Source organism: Petaurus breviceps, unplaced genomic scaffold, assembly GCF_028583685.1.
Source record: "Petaurus breviceps papuanus isolate PSGF00001 unplaced genomic scaffold, PetGlider_PUasm1.0 90879, whole genome shotgun sequence".
NCBI lineage: Eukaryota > Metazoa > Chordata > Mammalia > Diprotodontia > Petauridae > Petaurus > Petaurus breviceps.
In genome coordinates, this window is record NW_027187368.1 from 13,334,600 (window position 1) to 13,362,520 (window position 27,921).

A 27,921-nucleotide genomic window follows, 5' to 3' on the forward strand; every position below is an offset into this window, starting at 1 on the left:
TCCCCTCCTCAGTAAGGAGAGCACCCAGAAGAAAGCAGTCAAGGCAGAGACACGGATCTCTCCTCCTCCTTCCCTGGATTTCCGCCCGTACCAGTGCCAGCTGGGGACCGGAAGTGCTCACAGTTGGGCACTGAATTGCCTGGGACCTAGTAAGTCTTCAATTGTCACACTAAGAGAGGGTTTTTAAACACTTCTGTAGCCTGTTCTGGGGGGCAGTGGGTTCAAAACCTGCTGGGCAAGTCTCACCTTGTCAATTATTGAGGGGGTGGGCTGTGGCGATGGGTGTCTCTCTTTCCTTCCATCTCTCTTCCTTCTTTTCCTCTCTCCCCATTTCTCTCTCTTCCATCTCTTCCCCTCTTTTTCTCCTCTCTCCCTTCTCCCATCTCTTCTTTCACACTGTCTTTCCTCCTCTTTCTCCTATTTTAGCTAGAGAAAAATTGAGAGATTCTAGGGAGGCCCTGGAGAAGAATACTCCAGATCCCAATTCTGTTCATGAACTACTTTATTTTTAAAATTTTTATTCTTATGTCAAAATATATCTTAGTTTTCTTGATTTAATTATGTTATGATTTCATGGCATTCTTTTTAAAAATGTTTCTATTGGAGTATCTTTATATCACCATAGTTTTCCCTCCTCCCCTCCCAGAGAGCCATTGCATTATTTTTTAAATCATAATTTTATTCATATATTTTGTTTCTGAGAAGTGGAGTGAGGTAATAGTTTATGGGTTGGTCTAAGGCTGGAAGTATGCCCTGTATCACATACTGGCTGGATGTATGACCCTGAGCAAGTCACTTCCTCTTGGTGCTTTGGGCAATTCTCTAAAATTCTAAATTGCAGATTAGGCAATAAATCTACATAGACTGAGAAAGTTGCTCGCCTATAGCACCTTACACAGGAAATCACAAATCCAGTTTAAAGGGGGAAAAGGGTTTGTTTTTTTTCCACACCACCTTTTCTCAAATAGGCACCATTCCAAAAAGCCAACTCTTGTTTAATAGATATAGATTTAAAAAGAAAAAGGAGGGAAAGTTGTGCACTGCTGGAAACTAAGGGAGTGCTCATCAATTTGAGAATGGCTGGACAAATTATGGTATAAATATTATGTGGCTGTAAAAAAAAAATGACAAAAGGAATTGTTGAAAAGACACCTGGGAAGATTTGGAGGAACTGATGCAGACAGAAAGGAGCAAAGCCAGAACAATTTATACAATAACAACAATATTGTGCTGCAAGAATTACCATCGATGCAGTAACCAATGGATGACCAAGTAAGTGTGCTACCCACTTATTGGTAGAGAGATGATGGACTCAAGATGTACAATGAGACCAATATTTTTGGAGAGAGTCAGTGTGAGGATTTGTTTTCCTTGGCTATGCATAACTGTGAGAAGAGGTTTTTCTTTTTTGCAGTTTGGGGGAATGAGCGGGTAGAAAGGAGGTGAGGCCAAAAGGAAAGAAAGAACAGAGCAGCTCACACAAGTATGTGTGATGTTCCCTGATTTGGGCAAAGAAGGAAGGATTTTCCCCAAGGCCATTTTAATTACAGCACGAAGCTTCCATGACTTTCCTTTCTGTTTCTATTGTCATCACTGTCTGTATGATCTTACTGCTTCTGGGGGCGTTGTGCTACAGTAGTTCAGATGAGTTTTTCCATGCTTCTCTGAACTCTTTATATCCCTCATTTCTTACAATGCAAGATGATTCTGTTACATAAATGTACCATAACTTGTTTAACATCCCCAAATTGATGAGAATCTACTTTGCTTGGAAGTCTTTACAGTCAAAAAAATGCTGCAATTGGGGGCGGCTAGGTGGCACAGTGAACAGAGCACTGGCCCTGGAGTCGGGACCCGAGTTCAAATCCAGCCTCAGACACTTAGCACTTACTAGCCGTGTGACCTCGGGCAAGTCACTTAACCCTAATTGCCCTGCCTTCCCCCCTCCAAAAAAAAAAGCAAAAAAAAATGCTACTATGAATTTTGGGTGTATTTAGGTCCCTTATGTCTTAGACATTCAGTGACCCACTTTAATCTACCATCTGGGGCGCTGTGAGACCATCATTCTATGACTAATCTGGGCCTTTGGTGGATAATATGCTCAGCTCAGCTGACACCTTCATTCCCTTGGGGAAAGCAGAGTTTTGAATCTAGCTGTTGCTGTTAGGCAGGGATGGTTTTTGTGGTTTGTCCTTTGTCTTCAAAGAGGGCCAGTGACCTCACAGGTGATGGATTCAAGCGAGGCACAGCTGCACAAAGGCATCAGCCTCACTCTCTCTGGGTCACTGAAGTCCTATGGCAGGACAAAGGTCAGGATGAGCGGCGATGGCCCAGGATGAAGTGGGTGACCTTGGAGTCTTCCATGTCTGACCAAGCTCTAAGGGCTCCACAGTGCCTGCTTCAGCCACCTGTGGCTGTCAGAACAAATTGTTCGTGTCTGCCCGTGATGCCAGGGGAAGTCTTCACATTCCTGGAGCAGACACCCCACTATCTCACCTACAGGTCTGAAGCCAGTCAGTTCCCCTCAGCCTGGTTTAGCCCGTCTGCCAAGACAGTTTTCCTGGAGTGTGGCTTCTTGGAACCACAGGTGAGAGCTGGACCGCAAAGGTGGATGAGCCGCCCTGTAAAGGCGTGGCAAGCCCTCACACCACAGGTGTCAGCCCTCACTGAACACCCATACACAGAGAGGGCTGACCTGAGCAGTGTTAGGTGTTTTATTTTTTATATTTCTAGGGGACCAGAATAGTGATTTCCATGGCATAGGGAACTCCCTCTATCAATACAGGTGGCATCCACTCTGCAACTGACAGGTTAAAATAAATGGCTAACCCAGGGTTACCAACTCATGTTTCAATGGAAGGACCTGAACCCAGGTCATCCTAATTCCTCTACCCATTACTGTACATGATGCCTCTCATGGAGCTTTATTACTCTGACTTTTAAAAGACCATTACTTAGAACAAAGCTATCTGAAACTCCAGCAGCAGTGTTCTCCTTAGGGAGATGGGTGGAGAAGTTAAAACAATGAGAAGTGACACAGGGGCTTTAGCTGGGGCAGCCCTCCCCCCCCCCACACTACTTTATTTGTAAGGCATACTCTCTCTTTACCCCACCATTACATGTGGGTATTCATTTTCTCACTACACTAGAAACCATGCCACATAACAAGGACCAGGTGAAGGAAGTATTTAGCCTGGAGTGGGGAGGGGGTGGAAAGTGCTCATATCTATCTTTAAGCCTTCTCAATTGCTGCCTTGTGCAAACTAGGTGGCATGGATGGAGCACTGCACTTAGAATCTGGAAGACTCATGGTCATGAGTTCAAATCTGGCCTCAGGCACTTGCTAGCTATGTGACCCTGGGCAAGTCATTTAACCCTGTATGCCTCAGTTCCTAGCATCTGGAGAAGGAAATGTCAAACCACTGCAGTATCTTTGCCAAGAAAACCCCTTAAGGGGTCAGGAAGAGTTGGACACGACTGCAAATGATTCAACAACAACTTGTGGAAGTGGGTAGAATGAAGGCAAATTTCAGCTTCATATGAAGAAAAATGTTAGTTAAAGCTGTCTAAAAGTGCAGTGGAGGGGCGGCCAGCGAGTAAGAGCACCAGCCCCAGAGTTGGGAGACCTGGGATCGAATCTAGGCTCAGACACTTAGCACACACCCAGAAACACCTGGCCGTGTAACCTTGAGCAAGTTACTTAACCCCAATTGCTTTAAAAATAAATAAATACATAAGAGTGCAGTGGGCTGCCTCAGGAGGTACTAAGCTCTGTGGTAGGCTTGAAGTACAAGCTGGAGGACCCCCTGTCAGAGACACTATGGTCAGGGAAGATTCTTGCCTCTCAGAATATTGACCAAACCATTGTCCTATGTTAATATCAGCCACTATAATAGACAAGCAATGATCAAAGCAAAACATGCCCCCTTTGGTAATTCAGCCAGACCCTGGGATCAGGAGAAACTGAATGTAGAAGAGCCAAGTGCCTTGATGCAACTATGCTGTTAACTCGCCCTGGCTTCCTGAGCAAAGGTCTTCCTTTGTTGGCCCCAAAGGGCAGGCCTAGGGATGGGATGGAAGACATTGCATTGAGGCAGACTTAGGGGTAAGTTTAAAAAACACCACCTTCTTGACCACTAGAGGCACTTCCAAGGGTTGCCCTATGTGAGCTGGCATGTACATATACTTATAGATGAGAGCTTCCTGTTCCCCAAAGAAAACTTTAATGTGAACACATAGGTCCAAGGTGCTTTTACCCCAGGCAGAAGACACTTCCCTCAGTAATCCAGGGGCCCAGTAAGTGTGAGGAGCTTCCCATTCAACTATGCTGGGGGTTGGTCTATAAACCCCAGCAACAGGGAAAAAGGAAAGACCCATTTCTGTGCCTGGTACAAGGTAATGATGCCCTGTGAGCTATAGGCATATTGGTGGTCAATGGCCAGGGTGTGGGTGACTGTTGTCGGCTATCCAAGGCATGGTTAAAGCCAAGAGCCAGGCAATGGTAGCAACAGCAGCAGAGAGGGGGACTGGAGGTCTATTCTGCTGAAGCCTGGCCAAAAATTGCCAAAGAAACAAAGGCACTGGAATGAACTCACACCCTAAAGAGTCACTGAGGACCCTCCGGTTCCTCCCCAGTGATGGCCTTTTGGCAGCACAGGAAGGCAAAAGTTTCCCACTCCAGGCTGCCCAGGAATCCACATCCACGTCATCCCTGATCTATACCGGGATGGGCCCATGGTGCTGGGGCAGGATGGGAGGTGGGGGCCGGGATGTCTGCTGGGAAGGTCAGCTCTCTGAGGGCTGGTTTTGCCCTGGTGGCCTGGTGGCTGTGCTGTCATGGCCAGGATCTGCTCTGTGCCTCCTCAGGGGCTCCTCAGTGACAGTTCTGACAGCTGGGATGGCAGGGGATTCCATTCAGCCGGCAGCGGCAGCCCCCACTGGTATCCCCAAGGCCCTGATTAGCAGAGGGAGGAGAGAACTTTAGGGGAGATGACCAAGCTAGAAAGGAGGAACAGGAATGAAGCAAGGGCATGCATGACAAGGAGGCTTCCTCTCTGCCTATCTCAAGGACTCGCCTAGGGATGCTGGGCAGAGTTGGCAGTTCTGTATAACACAGAACTTGCTGAAAGTCGGCTGTGTGCAGAGCACACAGACCCCCCTCAAGGCCCACCCACTCCAAGGGCCTAACAGTCTTAGAAATACAAGGGCATTCCCATTTCAAAGGTCAGTCAGACCTGGACTTCCTGGGATATGACTTCTGCAAAGGTCATATGGGCACACTGGCCTCCCCAGGACGCTACCCACCAGGTTTCCTGGGCCCTGGAAGCCCCTTTCCCTGCCCCCCAAGGCCGAGGACTCACTCCAGGCCCCCAGCGTGGCCCTTTGGTAACCCAACAGATCTCTGTGTGGCAGACAGTGCAGCGGATCCAATCACAGCCATCCTTCTTCTGTACCACAATCTGGCACTGAGGGCAGTGCATGGCCTCACCCTGCTGCAGCATCAGCTACAGGGCAATCATAGAAACAGAGAATCCGGTTGTTAGGGTCACTAGCCAAGAATCAGCTGGCTAAAAACAATGGCTCACTCTTCTGTGGTGTGTCACACAAAGCGCTTCTCTCACAATGGCACTGGGAGATGAGGTTATGCAAGGGCTACCAGAGTCAGAACCAGAAATGCTATTTCCCTCAGAGAAGACACCACAAAACTCTGCCCTAGCTAATTCAGCTGGGGGGGGGGGAGTAGAAGGATGAAGACAATGGACAGACCTCTGGACCAGATCAGCTGACCCCCATGGGCCTCCAATCCTATCACCACGCTGCTGGAGCTAAGGAGGCTGCCAAAGTGACAAGGGAACAGGGTGGGACCAAGGCAGGGAGGAATTCATTTGGAGTGAGGGAGAAGGAGAAGCAAATGCTCTATCTGACATCTTCCATTTTAACAGTTTTTGCTAAACTAGGAGCTAAGTTCAGATGTTTCTACCTGATGAAGAGATACAACTACTAAATTCTGATACCTTAGGCCAAAGCCCTGATCACACTACCCTAGCTGTGAGTCTGATGATTATGCTCTCCATTTTTCCAGTGAGGAAACTGAAGCCCAGAAATGGAAAGTGACCCAGCCCAGGTCACACTGAGAGTTAGTGGCAGGGCAGACTAGAAGCCAACCATGTCTCTTGATTCCAATTCCAGAGTCTCCACTAGGTTGCCTGCAGTTCCATTGCCCACAGAAGGCATAGAAACCCACAATTCCATCTTCTACTGATTAGTCCCATCTCAGCTCCTCGTATGGAAAATGAGGGTAGTGGACACTTCTAGCGTTTCTCCCCTTGCTGGCCTCATTTTCCCCCTGTCCTCACTGCCAGGTTCATGTCCATCCTTTATGGCTCAGTTCTTATGACACTTCCTCTCTGAAGGCTTCCCTGATTCCTCCCAGTTGTAAGTGATCTCTTAGGCCTCTCTGGGTGACCTAGGCCTCTATCACAAAGCCTAACTGGCATCCTAATTATTTATATACATAGTTCATTCTCCTCTATTTGATTTCATACTCATGGAGAACAAGGATTATAACTGTATTTCTCTTAACTCCGAGCACACACAAAGCTTCATGAAATTATAGGATTTAAATCTAGAAGAAGCCTTAGCTCTCAAGTCCTAAGTTTAAATTCAGCCTTGGATACTTGCTAGCTTTGTGACCACAGGCAAATCACTTAACTGCTATCTGCCTCAATTTCCTCATCTGTATAATGGGGATAACAGTACCTTCTTCCCAGGGTTGTTGTAGGATTAAAAGACATAATATTTGTAAAGAGCTTGGTAAACATTAAAGCGCTGTTAAATGTTAGCTGTCTAATCCAGGTACCCCAGCCCTGATTCTAGTCCAACCATCTCATTTTAGAGATGGGGAAAGTGAGGCTCAGAAGGAGAAGCAAATTGCTGGAGGTCAGACTGAGGGTATGTGACATCACATGCTAACAGAGTTCCCATTAAAACCTAAATCTTCTGACTCTAAATGCAGCGCCCCTTTCCCTATATCACCTATATTTTCAATCAATTCATTTTAATTCCTACCTCCCCTCCTTTGCTCATGCTGTTCCTCCCACCAGACTGGCTCCAGCTCCTTAGTTTTTCACATATTGAGCATTAAAGTTCAAGCCCTGGCTATGATGCTAGTTCAGTGAACATGGTACACATCATTAATTTCTGTGAACCTTATTTTCTCCATCTATAAAATGGGGATTCTTGCACTACCCACTCCACAAGGCAGTTGTGAGGATAATGCTTTATAAACCTTAAAGCACTTTCAGAAATGCAAGCCATTATTATAGTTAGAGACTACTCACCCTCCAAGGCCAAGTTCAAATGCCATTTCTTCCCTGAATGGGAACCATTGCATTTTAGAACCAGAAAGGACTTTATGGACCATTGAGTCCAGCATCTAGTCCCTCTCCTATTACAGAAGGAAAAACAGGCCTGGAGAGGGGAAGGGGGTAAGATTGAGGCAAAGATTCATAGGACCTCAGAGCTGGGCGAGGCCTTAAGAGATGACCTAGCAGTGCCCCTGCCTGCCCTCACCTTGAGCATCTCAGTGGTCTGCCGGGCAGCTACATCGTTCTGTGCCCTCAGGGCCAGGTCATCCTGGTACTCCTTGCAGTTCATGTTCTCATGAATGGCCTGTGGGTGGAGGGAAGCAGCCGGTCAGAGTCTGTCCCCTGGAAGCTGGCCTGCTCCTCCCTCTAGTCTGACACTGTAGCTCTCAGGCCTCCGAAGGACATTGTGCCGAGTAGGAAAAGCCTCTCACTCCCTTTTTCCAGATCTCTTCCAACCTAACTTCCTCAGTCAGAGAGTTCAATCCTCAAGGGCCCTGGGCATCCCTAGAGAGCATGTACAGCTTCCAAAGCTGTCTCTAGAACCAAGGGTCATTAATTTTTTTATGGATCATGAGCCTTATTTGGACAGTCTGGTGAAGCCCTTCTCAGAATGTTGTTAAATGCATCAAATAAAATCCCACTGAATCACAAGAAAACATAATATTTTGAAATAATTACCAAGATATTTTCAAAACAAGATCACAGAGCCCAGGTTAAGAACTCCTGCCCTAGACGATAAGACCCTAATGTCCTACAGTGGGATTCAGTGGTTTCTTGTGGGTGGCAATGGTAGTGGTGGTGGCATTGTTTCGCTTTGGTGCCAGCAAAAAGAACCACTTGCTTCTCTCTTGCTGGGTCCCACAGTACCTGCCCTGTGTGTATTTGTAATGGTGAATTAAGGGGTCTGTGCTTCCTCTGCCCTCTTTCCCCTTCATTCTGGACTTCAGCTTCTCCAATTAGGAAATGGATTCTGGTTACATGAAGATGATGCTTCTGATCCGAGTAGGAAATGGGCTTAGCTTTTCTTTCCCTCCCCACTCCCAAAACATAGGAGGACTGAACTGAGTAATCCAGTCTCCAGAAAGGGCAAGGGCTGGCGAAGTGGCTGGCAGGTATTGGGGCAGGATGGGTCTGGGGATGTGGGAGTTGGGCGTGCTGGGGGGAAGGATCTTCTGGCCCCTCCCAGGCTGGATGTGGGATGGGGGGGGGGATCCTGACCTTGCAGAGCAGACAGTTAATGTGCCCACACACAGGACAAGCAAACTCGTTGACATCATCCTCAAAGAAGCACCAGCCTCGGCAGTCGTTGGTCTTGCAGTGATAGCTGAAGGCACTTCTGTTCTCAGCGATGGAGATGCCCAGATCCAGGAAACGCTGATAGTCCTCCGGTCTCAGGAGCTGCCGTCACAACTTACCCTCACTGGGGAGGCCACCTGCCCCAGGCACCTTCTCTCTGCCTCTTCCAAGCATCCTCTCGACGGTCACCCATCCAGGAAGCCCTCCCAGACTACCTCCACCCACCTCTGAAGTCTCCATTAATCTGTAACTTGACATTTCAATGCTGTCCCAAAGACCTCCCCAGGAGCGAGGGTCTCCCCATCCTGGGAGCTCTTCCAGCTAAGGCTGAATGACTACTTGTCAAGAATATCATAAGAATCACAGGAACACAGATCTAGGGCTGGAAGGAACCTTAAAAGGCCATCTAGCCTGACCCTCTGTCCCCACTTTACAAATGACAAAACCAAGGCCCAGAGAATTGATTTGCCCAAAGAGCAGATAGCAGGGCTAGAATTTAAGCCTAGGTCTTAAGTCCATTCCAAATCCATGGCTCCTTTCACTGTACCCCACTACTAAGGAGTCCAAGGACTAGATAGCCTTCGAGTTCCCTTCTGACTCTGAGATTGTAGAATTCCACAATACTCAGTTGAATTACTGGCCTAGGACACCTCCCTCCTCTGAATATTGTTCATTCAATACCCCACTTGGGATATCCCTCCAGGAAGTCTTCCCTGACTGCCTGTTTCCAGTGACCTCTCCTCCCCCTGAACTCCCACAGCCCTGACTATGACTCAAACACCTTTAGCCCTTAATTGGACTCTGTCCCCCTGTGCGGGTCTTGTCTCCCCAACAAGACCATGAGCTCCCTGAGGAGAAGGGGCAGGTCTAGGCCTTTGCTCTCTCTTTATTCAGGGCTCTGATCACAACTAGTGATACCACATGCAGTGGACACCGCAACTAGTAGTACTATATCTAATAAAAACAACAATAATAATGGTAGCTAACATTCCTATAAGACCAACTTCATGCCAGACACTGTGCTAAGCATTTTACAAATATCGTCTCATTTGATCCTTACAACAACACTGAGAGACAGATGCTATTATTACCCCCATTTTACAGGTGAGGAAACTGAGGCACAGAGGTTAAGTGACTTGCCCAAGGTCACACAGCTAGTGTCTGAACTCAGGCCTTCCAGACCCCAGGCCCGGCACTCTCTCCATGGCATCACTAGCTGCCACAGAGAGAGGTTCCCCAAATTCCCTGGTCCCTTCCTCATGTTCAGCCCCTGAGATGTCCCCTACCCCAGATCTTACCGCTCGGATCTCTCGCTCCTGCAGCTTCCCTGGGCAGGAGTAAGTGTCATCAATATAGGGGCAGGACACCTCAGCCTCCTGGCTATTCAGGATTGTGCCCTGAAGGCAGTCCCTGCCAAAGGAGTGGAGGAAGAGGAGAAAAGGAGATAAGGAGAGGAGAAGGGACTAGGTGGGCCCTGGAAGTTTAAAGAAAGGCAGTGTGGCCCAACAGAAAGCCTTCTACAACTAGAATCTGAACACCTGGGGCAAATCCCTGATCTGATCAAGAGGCCGGACCAGACAATTAATTAGTACTTATCTGGACAAGACCATAAAAATGATAATAACAGCTAAACACACAGAGCTTTTAGGCTAGTGAAGTAATTTAGAAATGCCTCTTTGAACCTCAAAGTCACTCATGGAGGTAGTATTATTATTATCTCCAATTCACAGATGAGAAAACTTAAGACCTAGAGAGTGACTTCCCAAGGAGCACAGAGTATCAGAGGCAGGATTCAAACACAAGACTCCTTGACTCCAAGGCCAATACCCTGGCTGTTATGCTTTATTACTAAGCCTTAGCACTCACTTCAGTAAAGTGGGGATAATACTTCAAACATCCACCTCATATGAGTGTCACGGAGCCAGCACTTTGTAAACTCAAGATTCTACAGCAACTGAGTCGTTGCTGTTGTTATTATAAGGCACGAGGGAGGTTTAGCCAATAGCTTCAACCCAGAACAAAGAACCAGAGGGGATGGGAAGGAAAGTGTGGAATCTGATATAAGTAAAAATTTCCTACTGATTAATGCTGCTCCAGAGTAGAAGAGATTGCCTCTCTAAGTAATGAGGTGTGAAAGTGTAGCCCACATGACCACTTGTCAGGGATGCTGCGACAGGAAGGGTTCCTGCTCAGGTACCAATGGCTCTAGGCGGCTTCGGGTCCCTTCCACCTGAGATTCCAGGATTCGGGGGGCCAGGGCAGAGTAGCACTGCCCCACCCCTACACTCTGCTCCAACCCCTCAGGATCCTGCACTCCTCTGGGGACAACCCTCTTCCTCCCAGGCCCGGGCCTGGGCTTGGCCATCAGCAGGGAAGAGCCCAGGCCAGCCTGGCACAGGGCAGGGGTGAGGGAGTCGGGCCGTACTTGCAGAAGGAGTGAAGGCACTCTCGCAGGACAACTCCCTCGCCAGGCCCCAGGGACAAGTAGCAGATGGGGCATTCCACTGCCTCCGTGCTGAGCACAAGGCTGCGCTGGTCCAGCTGCAGGAGCTGAAGGTAGTTCCCCTCCTGCTGCTTCTGCTTCCTCTGAGCAAATGAGAGAAAGGAGTCATAGCGAGAGAGAGCTGAGGTTCCTGGGAAGGAGCAGGATCACCTGGGAATCAGTACGGGCTCATGATGCATTTGTCAGATGGTAATAGCCTCATTTTATCGTTATTTAACTAAGTTTTTATTGATACCTTTTGTTCTTATATAGCCTACATTTTCCCTTAGTATCCCTCTCCCTCCCCCACCTAGGCAAATATTTATAGCAGCACTTTTTTTTTTTGGTCTTTTTGGAGGGGGCAAAGCAGGGCAATTGGGGTTAAGTGACTTGCCCAAGGTCACACAGCTAATAAATGTTAAGTGTCTGAGGCCGGATTTGAACTCAGGTCTTCCTGACTCCAGGGCTGGTGGTCTCTTCACTGCATCACCCAGCTGCCCCAACACAGCAGCACTTTTTGTGACAAGAAAGAACTGGGAGGGTGGGTTCAAGGACTGGAGGATGGCTGAACAAATCAAGGTCTGTGGCTGTGATGGAATATTATTGCCCTATGAGAAGTGATGGGTATGAAGGACGCAGAGGAACTTGGGAAGGCTGGTACAAAGGGTGCACAGCAAACACCACCACAACTACAACGATGCAAACAGAAAGAGCGGTACTGAAATAAAACTAAATGCCGTGAAAAAATTCTGATCCCAAGCTTGGCCCCTGGCCACAACACCCAGCCCTCTTCTCTGCAGGGGTGGGGCACTATGGACATGGAACTCTCTGTACAATAGCAGACATTTTCAATGGGTACATTAGTTTTGATGACATTTCCCTCCTCTTTTTTATTCTTTATTTTAAGAGATGACTCTCTGGAAAGGGGGTAAGATAGGGATGTTTGGGGAAATGTGGGCAACATAAAACCAGAGGATATCAACATAATCATCTTTTTTAATTTAAAAATCTACACAAAGACAAATAACATAATGAAAAATACCACCAAAGACATGATATGTTGATGTGAAAAGATGTCAAGAAAAATTGATTAAAAAAAGGCACAACTATATAACAGTTCATTTATAGGTGTGTGTATATTCATATACATATATTTACACACACACATTATATATATGCAGAGAGAGAGAGTAAGAGTTCTTTTTGTTGTTCTTTGTATACTGAAATGTGTACTCTTTGGTAATTAAGCTCAGAACACCAGAAAAAAATATTTTTAAAGACATTAGAACTCTGAGAAATTCAGCAACCAATCTTAATTCCAAAGGATCCGCAGGCCTCTGCTTCCTCTCCTTGGAGAAGTGCAGGCCTATGGGTATGCAATGAGGTAAGGCCAACACATTCCAGTTTGTTTTACTTAATGAAGTGAAAATTCTCTTATGGTAAGGGATGTGGAAAAGTGACAGTGAAGTTCAGTTTTTAAAAAAGGATAAATAAAATATTTTTCTTAGAAAAAATGTAGGAATGTCAGAACTCGAGACCTTAGAGATCCTTTAATCCAATACCTTTTTCTTACAGGAGGAAAAGGGGGCTGAGAAAGGGAAAGTGGTTTGCCCACGGTCATGTGACTAAGCCTTGATAATTCCAAGGACTCAACTCCCAGTGCAGAGAACCTGTAAACTACAGCCCAAGTGCCAAATCAAGCTGTCTGCTGATTTTTGTACACGTTCCTACTTTTGAACTGGTTTCTCTATTTTTAAATACAACAAAACTTTATTAAAAAATTCCAGGCAGTGCAAAACCAGGTGTTAGGTCAGATTTGGCCCCGAGGTTGTAGTTTGCTGAGGACCCTTGCCCTTAAGTGTCCTAACTTCTTGTCCAGGATTCTTCCTGTTTCCTCCAACCCAAGTCCTACTCTTAAGACTTTTAGTTCAAAAAACCAGCTGCACTCACCCAGGATGGGGAAGATATGGTCATATAGAAATATACGTGGAAAAAAACCTGAGGGTTTAGGTTGACCACAACCTCCAACAATATGAGTCAGTAGTATGATGTACCAGCTAAAAAGCAGAGATCGCTGTCAGGCTATATTAAGAGAAGCACAGAATACAGAGGGAACATGTGATATTGCTACATTCAGGGCATAGTCTAGACTTGAACTCAGGTCTCCCAGTGCCCATTCATTACTTTTTTTCCCCCTTTTTTTGGAGGGGAGAAGGCAGGGCAATTGGGGTTAAGTGACTTGCCCAAGGTCACACAGCTAGTGTTAAGTGTCTGAGGCTGAATTTGAACTCAGTTCCCTCTGACTACAGGGCCAGTGCTCTATTCACTGCATCACCTAGCCACCCCACCCATTCATTCCCGAGGCAGCTTATTTGGGGGTCAGGCTCAGAAGGCAGCCTTTTCTGTGAAGACTGTACAAAACAAATCCACACGTCTCAGCCTACAGGCCAGGCAGGCTTATGACCCAATGACTTTTCAATCCACCCTGATTTCTCTTAAGCTGAGTGCCTTGTTATAGTCAGAGCAAGAAGGGCATGGAGAAACCTCCCTGGTGTGGGACTGATCTGCTCCTGAGGGGATCAAAATAGGGGAACAGAGGGAGGGATCCCAGCCTGGACATTCCCAGAGGACTCTGGGGTCCTCCCTGACCTACCAGGTGGTACTGCCGCAGGGCATCTTCCTCATTCTGTAACCGGGCCTGCTCCTCTTCGTCTGGCTGATGGGAGCTGGGCACCTGGTAACCTTCAGGTCTAGCCTCACAGCACATCTCACAGCCTGGCCTGGTGGGCTTGTTGACAAAAGTGCACCCTGGACATTCCCAGCCAGCCTGGGCAGGAAGAGGGAAGGAGGGTATAATAAAATATTTCTACCCACTCCAGATCTTGGTGACTGCTGCTGGGTACCTGCCCCCAGGTCATTCTCCCTCCTATCCTAAGGAGCTCAGCATTTAGCCCACATGATCTCCTCTTCCACTTCCACCCTGATACTAGGGGATTTCAAGGTCCATATTTCTTAACCTCTCAATTCCCATAACCTCCAACTCATTCCACTTCAGTCACGTAGGGATGTCACACACTCATCTCACCATTACCCACAAGTGACGTTTCCCATCTGACCATAGCTTTCTAACATTCCATCTTTCTAGACCTAAGCCCTCCTAAATCAAGCCTTTACCCCTCATTCAGACAGCCACTTCCTCCACCCACTCAGGGCTTACTCAGGCCATTGTTACCCCTGCTCTGAACTCCCTTCCTTTTCCAGTCATTTCAACCCTGTGCTGTGCTCTCTTCTCTAATCCCTTTTCCTATCACTGTTCATCCCTTGCCAAACCTCAGCCCTAGATCGTTCTCCTCTGCCCCTACTCAGTGCATGGCACACAGTAAGCCTTAGTAAACACTAGTTTCCTCCCTTCCTGAATGGAGATCCAGAAGTTCATGGGCTGGTGACTGGGTATGTTATAAATTCATGTTACCCAACTAAAACCTCACTGTACCGTCTCAAGGAAATGTCATTCTTTGATTCTTCCCTGACTCACTCCCCCAAAGAAGTTATCCCAAACCTCTCATCAAAACTCCCACACCTCCCTCGTCCCTCTCCCCCTCAGCTGAGGGCCTTGCTTCTTGCTTAATTTTTAAAATTTCTTTTATTTTGAACTTACACACCAAAAAAAAGTTTTTCACATACACAGAAGATCACAAAGACTCTTTATGAAACCATGATCTCTATTTCAAAGTATTTTAAAGTATTTAATAAATTCCACATATTACTTTCAGAACTATCCTTCTTGTCTGGGTTTCTTTCTGAACTCCATTTTGATCTTCTATGCATTTTAAAAGAGGTTTCGATGGTCCTCATCTGAGGGGACATCAGTATTGCTAACAATCTTCTATCTCTCTACACCCAATTTAAAAACTGAAAGAAAAAAACCACCTCATAATAAATAAGCATTGTCACACAAAATGAATACACACAGACCAGGACCAAAAACGTGTGTCTCTTTCTGTACCTTGAGTCCATTACTCTTCTTTTAGGAGGTAGGTTACATGCTTCATCATAGGTCTTCTGGACATAGCATTGGTCACTGTATTGATCAGAGTTCTTACGTTTTTCAAAGTTGTTTTTCTTTACATCATTGTTCTTGTAAAAACTGTTCTGCTCACTTGATTCTACAACAGGTCATACTGGCCAGCATTACCCATAAACCCCTCATCATTTCTTACAGAGCAGTAATAATTCTATTACATTCATATACCACAATTATTCAGCCATTCTCAAATTAACGGGTACCCCTTAGATTCTGATTCTCTTCCTTTTCATTCCCCCTTCAGGTTCAGGAAGTTTGTTCCTCGACATTGTCCCCTCACCCTCAAACCCCTCCTCAGATTACGCCTCCTCAATGCCGCCCATCCTCATTTGTTCCCGTTAAGTTTGATGAATTTCTACACCAAATTGTTTGTGGGTATTCAATCTTTGTCTATTTCAGATAAAAGTAAGGTTTATCTGATGCCTTTTCCCTTCATCCCTTTCTCTAGGTTTGTCTCCTCTTTTCACAAACTCAGTTATGAGAAATGGTATATTCCACCCTTTTCTTTAAGTCTATTTCTGTTGCTCTCCTTTCTCTTCTTCTCTCTTAAAATCCTCTGATCAGAACTAATCCACCCCTAGGAGACCTCTGTTTTTTTCATTTAATTCCTTCAACATCCTTCGAAGACATTAAGGTTCTGAAAAGACACTTATTTCTTTTCCTCCTTCAGAACGTTAGCACTACCACATCATACGCAGCCTCTTCTAAATGGTCAAAGAAATGTACTTATTCTAGGTTTCCTCCTGACTCTAATGTTTGCACTTAAAAGCTCCTACTCAGTGCTGATCTTTTCATCAGAAATGCTTGAAAGTCCTCTATTTTCACCAAATGTCCATTTTCCCTTTTAGTAATGATACTCTCGGCTGTAAGCTTATTTTTTTTTGTATATAGATATCTAGTTTTTCATAAAATCTTCCAGGTTTTGTGTGATCCTAACCTTGGCTCTTTGGTACCTGAACTCTTGCAGTTTTTTTTTTTTTCATTTGGATGCTGGCTATGGCATTCATTCCCAGGACTTTCGGGGTTCCTTTCAGAAGGTGACCAGTGGATTCCTTATATCTTCACTTTGCCCTCTGGTTCTAAGAGATCTGCTCAGTTTTCACAGGTCCAGGCTTTTCCACTCTCTCAAAACATGTTTTTCATGGAGCCCAATAGTTCTTAAATTATCTCTCCTTGATTTGTTTTCCCAGTATGGTGGTTCTTTTATATCAGATATCATCAATTTTTTCCATTAAAAAAACACTTTTGATTTTACTCTAATATTATCAATTCAATGATTTCTGTCTAGTATATTCCAGTTTACAGAGAATCTGTTACTTGGGTAAAGTTTATCATTCTCTTCTAAGCTACTTATTCTCCTTCCAATTCTTTTTTCCACAACTTTTATTCCACTTTTTAATGTCTTGCTTCATTTCTTCTAGCTATTCATGTAGTCCTTGTGGAATATCTTTTTTTTCTTTTAACTCGAGTCTGTGCTTAAAGTTGTTATGGAGTCACCTGCCCCTTCTTTTGGTAGCTCTTGATTCACAATATTGTATTTGGATTAGTGTCTTCTTTGATTTACTCATCCATCTTTAGTTCCTGACTAGTGCTTTGGGCCAGGCTTTACAGAACTCTTGCTGTATTTTTAGATGGGGTGGTAGTTCCTGCTTGTTCTTTCCCTAGATCCCCCGATTGCCTGGGTTGACTTCATCTTCACAGGGATAAGAACCCATACCTCACCCTCAACCCAGGATCTGTGAGGTTTGGAGTGCTGGATCCTCAGGGCCCACTATGGCATCTCAGGCCTAAGTGCTAAGGGACCACACTGGTTGCTGCAGTTCTCCCAGGGCTTTCAAGACTTCCTTGGGTTTCCAACTACCCTGGTAGTTGCTGTCTCTTGGCACAAAACCCTGCAAGCTACATGTCTCTAGTCCTCCACTGGCTTATTGAGCTGGGCTACCAATGGCTGACAACCCCCTTTACAATTGCCTAGGGGACGCTTGCTGACATTTTGTGTAGTTCTAGGGTGGAAGAAATCACTTAGTATAGTTTCTCATTGAATTTCTTGATTTGGTCTGATATGAATTTCAGGTTTTCGCTGGACTGGATTTGGGGGTATTAGGCAGCTTGCCTCTCTGTGCAGGCAGATGTTTTGGCCACCCACTTTTCTGAGAAAATTGAGGCTATTAACTATGAGCTCTATCTTCTCCCCTTCTCATCTCAACCCCCCTTGATATCATCTCCTGCACTTTCCTTTTTTCCTCCAGTTTTTGAAAAAGAGGTGACCCTTCTCCTTGCCAATGCCAACCCTCCTACAGCTACCCTTGATCCCATCCCCTCATCTTCTCCATATGAGATGTACTAAATCCTCAATCATCGCCCCCTTCCTGAATCGTCAACCTCTCCCCATCCACTAGTTCCTTCCCTACTTTCAAACATACTTGACGCTTTAAAAATATCTTTTAAAAAACCTTCACTAGAGTACCATCCACATAAGATATTGTTCTATGTTTCTCCTCAGCCAAAATCCTAAGAAAACTATCTATGCCTCTTGCTTGGCCAGCTATGTGGCACAGTGGAGAGAGAAAATCCTCTGGACTTTCATGACCTACTATCTCCTAGTTAGTTCTCTTTTCTACCTATCTACTGTCTCCTTCTACCTTCTGACCTGTCCTCCATCTCCTTTTCTGGCTGGTCAACCACATCAACTCCCCAGTTGTGAGTGTTCTCCAAAGCTCTGACTTAGTACCTCTTCTCTTGTCTGTCTAGATACTCTTCCTCTCGGTGATCTCACCAATCCCCATGGGTTTAATTATCACTCTGTACAGATGACTCCCAGATCCATCTAGCCCTAGTCTCTCCTAGTCTCTGAGCTTCAGTACCAAATCACCAATTGCTTACTAGGCATTTCAAACTGGATGTCCTGGAGAAACTTCAAACTCAACCCGTCCAAAAATGAATTCATTATCCACCCCACCCCCCAGGGAAGCCCCCTCTTCCAAACTTCTGTCCCATAGAATTCTTCCTTCAAGACACTGCTCAGGCACCACCTCTCCATGAAGTCTTTCTTGGTCCCCCTACTGCTGGTGCCCTCCCTCCAGAAATATCTTGTATTAGACTGCTTTGTATTTATTCTCTTTAATCGGTATGTATATAAAGCATTATACACATACGCTTCCTCACTGTCTCCCCTATTAGAATGTTAAGCTCCCTAAAAGTAGGTATTGTTTCAATCCTTGTATTTTTATCTTCGGCACCTGGTGTGTGACAGGCACTGAAAAAAGAAGCTTGATTGACTGGTACTATGAATGGGACTCAAAGAGGCAGGAAGAGAGTTGGCTTGGTAAGGGTTTCAGTGATGAGGGCCAGAGGACAGGCAGCAGAGTTAATCCCTTACCACAGAGGGATCAGGGGTTGCTTCCACAGTAGAGGGAGCAGTAGTTCCAGGATCCACAGAAGGGGCTTTTTCTTGAGATTCCATGGTTTGGGGCTCTTGTGGACCCCGAGACTGGAGAGCAAGGTCTCTGAAGCCCAAGTCTGCAAAGGACAAGAGGCATCAGAGGCACCCTCATCTGCATCTCCATCCCCACCGTGCTTTATCCATCTAGCAGCTCATAGGATCTTTACAATTCCCCTGCCCTGTACCTGAAAAAAGGCCTGGGTATTACTGCCTCCATTTTACAAATAAGGAAATAGAGAACCAGAGAGTGGAAGTTACCTACTCCAGGTCATAGGATGGCCCAAAGAGAATCCAAACCTGGGCTTCCTGGCTCCCAAGCTAGGTACTGTAGCTATGTATTATGTGGACAAAATGGAAGATATCCTCGTGTCCTCTGCTAGTTGTTCCCAGACTCGGCCGCAGGGCCTAGGACCGGCCCCCAGAATTGTTACCTTCTAGAACCCGGAGCTGTCGCTGTCTCTGTAGCTCCTGCTGGCTAAGTTGGGTGTGGTAGGCAGACAGGAGGTAGAGGTAAGCCTTGTCGCCATCTTGTCTCACCCCATAGGAATGCAGCGTGTCCTGGTCACGGGGCAGCCGCTGGCCAATTACCCACCTCTGCAGGCTTGGGTGAAAGCCATAGTCCAGAAAGACCTGGCCAGTGAGGGAAGGGGACAAAACAAGAGAGGGAAAGAAGGCAGGAAAGGAGGAAGAAGAGAGAAGGAAAAAGGGAGGATGGAGAGAAGTTGGGAGAAAAAGGAAGTAGGGGGAAAAGGGAAGAGTGGAAAAGAAGGAAAGGAAGAGAGAGGAAAAGAGGACAGGAAAGATAAGAGAGGGAAGGAGATGGGAGGGAGAAGAGAGAAAAGGAGATTGGGATGGGGAGGAGAAAGGAAGGAAGAAGATGGGAAAAGGGAGAAGAGGTCAGTGGGGAGTTGTGTGTTAAGAATAGGGAGGATGAGGGATGGAGATGGGGAAAAAGTCATATTCTTTCTAAAGTCAAACAGCTCTGGACTGAGTGTATCTATGGCAGAGGAAGAGCTCCCCACCCCTTTCATTTCTCCCCCAATCCTTAACCTCACAGTGCCCTTGGGGAGTGGGTCTGGCCAGTTTCCTCAGATTGAGGAAGTGATACATTCTGGCTACAGTGACCAAGCCCATTCTGGTTCCCTGAAAACCAATTCTACCCAACCCCAGCCCTGGTCACCAACCCCAGCTCTTCATACCATATCTTTCAGAGACGCCACCGTCATGTTGGGCCGCACCATCAGCCAAATGTGAAGGGTCTGAATCTGGGCATCCTCCACACCCACCCATAACCTGTGGGGAGACAATGCCATCAACTGGCAAAAGAAACTTTGGCCACCCACTCAGAGACAGAATAAATAATCTGCTCTCCCCTGCACCTCTATCACACACAAAGTCACAGCCTACCTTTCTTGGAACAAATAAACTTGCACTCAAGACACTCAGGGTCACAGATCCCACAGGTACAAGCAGCTGGCTGCCTAGGGCAGAGCCCTGGGCTGGGGGGGGAGGGTCCTAGGGATGAGTCCTCCGTCTGCCCCATTTTAATTGTGTGACCTTGGACAAGTTAGCCCACCTCTCTTAACCTCCTTGAGGCTGCCTCCTTTATGGGGCTATTGGGAAGACTGAATTTGATTCTTTACCTAAGGTGTGTACAAAAGTACGGTATTATAGAAAGGCATCATTGCTGTTAAAAGTCACCTGGGCCTCATCCCAAAAGAGTGCTCAACTCCAAGCACAGCAGACAGATAGAAAGATTGACAGATATACTCTCCTGTCTTCCATTCTCTTTATCTCTCATTCTCTCTCTCTCTTTTTCTCTGGTTTCTCTCTGTCTCTCATTCTTTCTCTGTATGTCTCATTCTCTCTCTTTTTCTCTGATTTCTCTCTGTCTCTCATTCTTTCTCTATGTGTCTCTCATTCTCTCTCTTTTTCTCTCTTTTCTCATAGTCTCTCTGTCTCTGTCACTCTCCTCTCTAGGGCCTGATTTTCAGTTCCCTCTTATCCCCATCATCTTGCTTTGAACTCTGTGCCCTTTTTGTTGGAGGGGGGGGGTTGGGTGGGTGAAGGTCTAGAATTCTGATTTCTATTGGTATAAGGTACCCCCAACAAGGAAACTTTCTCTACCAATGCAGAGTTACCCCCTGTTGTGCAAGTTATATTCTTCAGAAAGTTGCCTGGGACACTAGGAGATTAAATGACTTGACCAGGGTCACACAGCCAGCAGGTGACAGAAGAGGGGCTTGTACCGAGGTCCTAAAGAGACTAGTGCAGAGGTGTAGGACAGAACCACTTACACTACGGCCCAATTTAAGAAGGAATCTAGCTGCTAAGTTAGGCTGCCTCTGTCCTTGGTGGCTGTGCTAGAACAAAGGCAGAGGCAGCTGAGTCTCTACCCTTTGGGAACTCAAAACCTTCAGGGAGAGTGAGCACAGGCATCCCTAGCCGGGACAGCACTACAGGGCTTGGACTGTGAAGTTCTCCCTGTCTCCTGAACGAAAGTCAAGCCTACTGCTCAGCATCTTTTTGGGATAAACTCTCCCTGAAGTTTTGTCCCACATTGGTCCCACCCTTAGGAACAAAGTACAGAATAAAAAGCTCTCCTCCATTTTTTTTTTTTGCTTTTTGGAGGGCAATTGGGGTTAAGTGACTTGCCCAAGGTCACACGGTCCTCCATGTTTTAAAAACCCTGCTTAACCTATTCTAATACTTGCCTGCCGTCCATCCTATCTGAAAGTCAGAACTTAGGAGTGAAAGGGGCCTTAAATGCAGTGATAATAAGAATAACAATAAGAACAGCTAGCATTCCTTTTTTTTTAACTTATTTTGTTGGAGGGGGAAGGCAGGGCAATTGGGTTTAAGTGACTTGCCCAAGGTCACATGGCTAGTAAGGGTTAAGTGTCTGAGTCCAGATTTGAACTCAGGTCCTCCTAACTCCAGGGCTGGTGCTCTATTCACTGAGCCACCTAGCCACCCCAGATGGCATTCTTATATAGCTCTTTAAGGTTTGCAGATTTCTTTATATTATCTCATTTTAGCCTCACAACAATCCTTGGAGGTAAGTGCTATGATTATCCTCATTTTACAGATGAGGAAACTGAGGCAAACAGACTTGCCCAGGGTCACACCACTAGTACGTATCTGAGGTTGAATTTGAACTCAGGTCTTCCTGAGTCCAGATCCATCCTCTAACCACTGCACCACCTAGCGACTACTTCTAATCACCTCACCCAGAGCCCTCATTAGAGGAGGCCCCAAGAGGTACAGCCATTTGCTCAAGTTTAGAGAGACAGTAATTAGAACTTCCTCAGAGATCAATGCACCACCACCCCCAGACAATCTGATAAGCTCACCTTCTGCCCAGTCAACTGTCCAGCACTTACTTGATCTCCTGTTTGGGATAAACCTCCGATTTAAGCTGCAGCGTCAGTAGAGCCCGATGCTTTGCCAGCCACGTGGCACAGCTCACCGCCATCTTCTCATCCCCACCAGCCACAGCCCGAGCCAGCTTTAGGGCCATCTCCTCCACTGCAAAGGGAGTGAGGGATGTGGGAAAGAGAGAGTGTAAGGCAAAGTATTCATCTGGGGCAGGGAAGTAGGGGAAAGGGTCTTCTGTTCTCTATTCAGGGGCAGGAACAGATCTCCAGACAGTTCTTGGTTCTGGTAAATCTAAAGCTTGGTGGAGACTTGGTATTTCCAAAGGGGTAGGGGAGAAATAAAAGTTAATCCTGACTTCTTTAAACCTCTCACAGTTCTGGGAAATAGAAATGGAAGACCTAAACCCTGAACAGGTCCCCAGGTTACCCACCCAAAGCCCCTCAGTTTTCCCAAGCTTTAAACCCTCCCCACCTACCCCCTACTTCCCAGATAATTATCTTACTTATAACCACCACCACCAATAATAATAGTGCCCAATTCTGCATTACTTTTACATATAAACAGGATTTTCTTTCCAACAACACTAGGAAGTAGGAAGGGTTGGTATTATCACCCTCATTTTGCAGAAGAAAATGAAATTCAAAGAAGGGAAATAATTTGCCCAAGGTCATAACTCTAGGATGGGGAAGCTAGCCAATGCAATGAATAGAGTCCTGGAGTCAGGAGTACCTGAGTTCAAATCCCACCTCAGATACTTGCTAGCAGTGTGACCCTGGGCTAGTCACTTAACCCTGTTTGCCTCAGTTTCTCTAAAATGAACTGGAGCAGGAAATGGCAAACTACCCTAGTATCATTGCCAAGAAAACCCCAAATGGGGTCAGGAAGAGTCCAACAGGACTAAAATGACTACAACAACAAATATCTAGGTAGTGTCAAAACTGGGTCTTAAACCCGGGTCTTCCAACCCAATGCTCTACCTTTCTTGGTCTTCTCTTCCATCAGTCTGGACTGTGCCCATCCCACTCAGATCCAATCAGCAGGCTGTCTGTGTGGAGAGACCATTCAGAGCCCTTCTTTACCCTAGAAGCCATGGAAGAATCCAAGCAAATAAGGAAGGAGAAGGGGGATGATGCCCAAACAGGAAAATTCAAAAGTTATTTTTCTTTGGTCTGAGAATATTTTTGCTTTTGAAAAGTCCCTCTCATTTGTTACTTTTCCCTCTCTTCCCACATCTAATCGTTTAACCAAGTACTTTCTATTTTATTTTTTTTTACCAATTGCAGGTAAAAACAATTTCTTAACATTCATTTTTTAAAATTTTGAATTACAAATTCTCTCCTTCCTTTCCCACTCTTTCAGAAGGCATATAATTTGATGTTATATATATGTATATATGTGTGTGTGTGTTGATACATGGGCAGTCATGCAAAACACATTTCCATATTAGCCACACTGTTAAAGAAAACACAGACAAAAAACCCCAAGAAAAATGAAGTTGTTTTTTTTTTTTAAGTATACTACATTCAGATTCTATCAGTTTTTGTTCCAGGAGGCGGATGGCATTTTTTATCCTAAATCCTTTGGAATTGCTGAGAATAGCTAAGTTATTCACAGTTGGTTATCATATGGTTATTGCTGTCACTGTATGCACTGCTCTCCTGGTTCTGCTCACTGCACTTTGCATCAGTTTGTATGAGTCTTTCCTGGTTTTTATGAAAGTATCCTGTTTATCATTTCCTATAGCATAACAGTATTCCATCACAATCATGTATGACAACTTATTTAGCCATTCCCCACTGGTATCCCCTCAATTTCCAATTCTTTGCTACCATAAAAAGGGCTGCTATAAATGTTTTATATATATATATATATAGGTCCTTTTTCTTTTTTCCTTTTTAATCTCTTTGGGATACTATAGACCTAGCAGTGATATTGCTGAATTGGAAAATGCACAGTTTTATAGCCCTTTGGGCATAGTTCTAAATTGCTCTCCAGAATGGCTGAATCAGTTCATAACTCTACCAATAGTGCATTAGTGTCCCAGTTTTCCCACATCCCCCCAAACATTTGTAATTTTCCTTTTCTGTTATATTAGCCAATCTGATAGGCGTGAGGTGGTACCTCAGAATTATTTTAATTTGCATTTCTTTAATCAATAGTGATTTAAAGCATTTTTTTAATATGACTATAGATAGCTTTGATTTCTTCATCTAAAAACTGCCCATTCATATCCTTTCACCATTTACCAAGTGGAGAGTGACTTGTATTCTTAGAAACTTGACTCAGTTCTCTATGTATTTGAGAAATGAGGCCTTTATAAGAGAAACTTGCTATACCTTCCACCCCCCTCCCAACCCTCCAGTTTTCTGCTTTACCCCAATCTTGGCTGCATTGGTTTGGTTTGTGCAAATTCTTTTTCATTTAATGTAAACAAAATTATTTATTTTGCGTTTCATCATATGTCTCTTGTTTGGTCATAAATTCTTCCCTTATCTGTAGATCTGACAAGTAAACTATTCCATGCTCTCCTAATTTGCTTATGGTATTACCCTTTATGTCTAAATCATGTACCCATTTTGACCTTATCCTGGTATATGGTGTGAGATATTGGTCTATACCTAGTTTCTGCCTAACTGCTTTCCAGTTTTCCCAGCAGTTTTTTTTTTTAAGCAATCAGGGTTAAGTAACTTGCTCAAGGTTACACGGCCAGGTGTTTCTGGGTGGGTGCTAAGTGTCTGAGCCCGGGATTCGATCTCCAGGTCGTTCAGACACTGGAGCCGGTGCTCTTACTCGCTGTGCTACCTGGCCGCCCCTTCCCAGCAGTTTTTGTCAAATAGTGAGTCCTTGTCCCAAAAGTCTGGATCTTTGGGTTTATCAAATGCTAGATTAGCATGGTCATTTACTACAGTGTATTGTGTACCTAATCTATTCCCCTAATCTACCACTCTATTTCTTAGCCAATACCAGATTGTATTGATGATTGAACTGCAAGTTCTCCCAAGTACTTTCAATTGTATGTCCTCAGTCTCTTTCCCAGCTATCTTCCTCTAGGCAAGCCCTATCAAGCCTCATTGGACTTTTATAAAAAAACCTCCAAATGGGTATTTTAGCCACTATACTTGGTCAAAAATCTTTCTAACATACAGCTCCAACTACCTTCCAGCTCCGAGACCTTTCATGGTTCCCTTGACTGAAAGGGGACCCAGCCAGTTGGGTAACTCAGCTCGTCCTCTCCCTCATCCTCATCCTCTCCTTTTCCCTCTCCCACTCCTCCCCAAAGGAAGGTAAATGTTGATGGCTTAAAGCAGCCTATTTAACTTGGGGTTTACTGGCTGGATTTCTTTCTCAAAGACCAAACCTTAAACCCATTTCACTCTGGAGACTGGATAATAGGTCTCTGCCCAAGCACCACTTAATGGCTATTTTTTGGACCCTCCTGGCTAAAAGTGAAGGTAAATAGTAACTGTTTCTCTTTTTGTCAGCAACCCTGAGGTTCTTCTCTTCCCAGTTTGAGATTATATATATAAAGGGGACCATTCCTTTACTCACTTCTTAAAGAGGCCTATTCACTGAATGGGGGTTATCTCACTCAAAGTGAGAACGTGAAAAGGCCTTAGCCTAAAAGGGCCAGGGTGTCCCACTGAATCCTGGGCCATCTCTAGTCATCCTGATGAATATCTAGCCACTGGACCCAGATGGCTCTGGGGGAGAAAGTGAGGCTGGTGACCTTGCACAGCCCCCCCTCACTCAGATCAAAGTCAACTGCAAGTCATGTCATCTTCTCCCTGATGTCATGGTCCTCTTCAAGAACAAAGGACAAACGCAGCAATCATCTGAGAAAAACCCAGATCTGTATCTTAATATGTCTACTAAAATATGATGTACAAATATAGACAGATGATACTCAGGGCCCTCTCTAGACCTGCTTCACTGTTTTAGTTATCAAACATTTATTAAGCTCCCCATTGTGAGCAAAATCAGTCTTACTGCCTTCACAAATTCACTTTTCTACCTTCCACCCAAACTGGCTTCCTCCCCAATCCTGGGTGATTCCGCTCTCTCTGGACTCCTAACCTTGACTCAAACTTTCACCTCTGCTTGGAACAGTTACCATCTGTCACCTATCTCAGTTCAGGAGTTAATTGTGCCCCAGTATCTGCCTACCAGCTCCCTAAGCTGTATATCCCTTAGCACAGATCAGAGTGTATCCCTTAAATCTCTAACACATCGACTCTGCACTTGTTTGGTGTTTAACAAATCTTTGCAGTTTTCATCCGGATGATGAGTTCTGAGTTTTTTTGGCGGCAGATTGACCATTTTAATTCTACTGTATGCTGACTGGTATTAAAATAAGTTTATCTCTTCTGTGCCATTGGCATGCCAGTGTTGAGGGGAGAAAAGCTAACAATAGGCAGTTACAAAGCAAGTCCTTGAATAAGAGAATTAATGGGTGGTAGTGACAATAACACCAGTGAATCTGAAAAGGGATGGGGGGGGGCAGGGAGGTTAGAGGGACACAGGGAACCCAAATCTATCACAGAAACACAGGATTTGGAGTTAGAAAGGAATCCATAACATAAAATGTGAGAGCTGAAAGGAACTTTGGGACACAGAATGTCAGAGCTGAAAACAATCTTAAAACACAGGATGTCAGAACTGGAGGAGACCTTGGAATATATAATTTCAGGGCTAGAAGGAGCCTTAGAACACAGAATGTCAGAGCTGGAGAACTTAGAATAAACACATAATGTCAGGGCTGGAAGAGATCTTGGAACACAGGACATGATCAGAGCTGAAAAGAATCTTAGAACGTTAGAGCTGGATGAAACCTTAGACTACAGAACGTCTAGGCTGGAAAGAATCTTAGGACACATAATGTCTGGGCTGGAAGGAATCTTAGGATACATAATGTCAAGGTTGGAGGAGTCCTTGGAACGTAGAATTTCAGAGCTCTCCGGAGATAAAATGTCAGAACTGGAAGGGACCTTAGCATAAAAAATGTCTGGGCTGGAAGGGGGCCTCAAGAACCTAGAGTTCAGTTCCCTTACTTTACAGTGGGGAAACAGGCCCAAAGAGAGTAATCGTCGGGCCTATCGTTTTCTGGGGCCCCTAAGCTTGGGAAGGGGAGGGGCTTGAGAATAGAAACCCGAAAGTGACCCGGGGCCAGGAAATGAGGAAGAAGGGCCAGCGAGGGGAAGAGGGAATAGAAACTTTCAGCCGTGGAAGGGGGGCTGGGAAGGCGGGGGAAGGGAGACAGACACCTGGGGAGGCGGAGGCGCTGACCTGGTTGGGGCCAGGTCGCGATGCTGGGCGCAGGCTACCAGGGTTTCCCCTGGCGGGGGTCGCGGGGTCCGATTCCTCTCGGCCCCCAGCGGGCGGCGGCGTTCTGGGCAACCTCCCCGGCCCTCGTAGGCTCCACTCACCGCCGGATCCGGCCCCGGCTTGGCTGCAGCAGGAGGAAGGAGGAGAAAAAGGAGGAAGGAGTAGGAAGGGCCAGCCCCAAGCAGGGGCAGAGGCGGAGGGGCGGGGAATTGGCTACGTCCAGGTCCCGGCGGGGGCGGGGCTGTGGGAGGCGGAGTCAGGAATCGGAGAAACCTCATTGGGTGGGAGAGGAATCCGAGAAATTGACAAAGAGAGAGTATGGGGGCGGGAGCATGTAGACCTAGAGATGCTGAGAAAGGATACTAAAGATTAGGGCTGCTCCCTCTCAAAATTATAACTATATCGTGATAATAATACCATTTCTATAGCTCTTAAGCACTTTATAAACTATCTCGTTTAGTTGTTGTTCAGTCGTTTTTCAGTCGTGTCCAATTCTCCATGACCCGATTTGGGTTTTGTTTTGTTTTGGGGCACAGATAATGGTGGTTTC

The 27,921-nt window shown here is 45.7% G+C and overlaps 1 protein-coding gene across 5 annotated transcripts; it reads right to left on the reverse strand.

Annotated features, from left to right (window-relative positions):
• Positions 1–978: 978 nt before the first annotated feature.
• On the reverse strand, positions 979–27,578 carry RBCK1 (RANBP2-type and C3HC4-type zinc finger containing 1). Of its 5 annotated transcripts, none has more exons than XM_069073887.1 (13): positions 27,333–27,578; positions 23,027–23,094; positions 22,055–22,199; positions 19,871–19,964; positions 19,103–19,301; positions 18,609–18,748; positions 13,799–13,972; positions 11,089–11,249; positions 9,962–10,073; positions 8,586–8,765; positions 7,573–7,671; positions 5,361–5,504; positions 979–4,954 (listed from the first exon to the last, which is right to left on the reverse strand). In XM_069073887.1, the coding sequence occupies exons 2-13, from the start codon at positions 23,046–23,048 to the stop codon at positions 4,874–4,876; spliced, it is 1,551 nt and encodes a 516-aa protein (XP_068929988.1). In that variant the 5' UTR covers positions 23,049–23,094; positions 27,333–27,578; the 3' UTR covers positions 979–4,873. The 5 variants fall into 5 exon arrangements, with proteins under 5 accessions (XP_068929988.1, XP_068929985.1, XP_068929989.1 ...); XM_069073884.1 differs by having other exon boundaries at positions 23,027–23,129; XM_069073888.1 differs by having other exon boundaries at positions 27,311–27,578.
• Between the last annotated feature and the right edge of the window lie 343 nt (positions 27,579–27,921).

Coding starts and splice junctions, on each gene's coding strand:
- RBCK1 (XM_069073887.1), bottom strand. CDS start 23,048: ATGGAAGAGAAGACCAAGAAAG. Junction 11,250..13,798: donor CCCTGCGGCAGTACCACCTG/GTAGGTCAGGGA, acceptor TCATTTGCTCAG/AGGAAGCAGAAGCAGCAGGA. Junction 8,766..9,961: donor AGGAGCGAGAGATCCGAGCG/GTAAGATCTGGG, acceptor TTGTGACGGCAG/CTCCTGAGACCGGAGGACTA.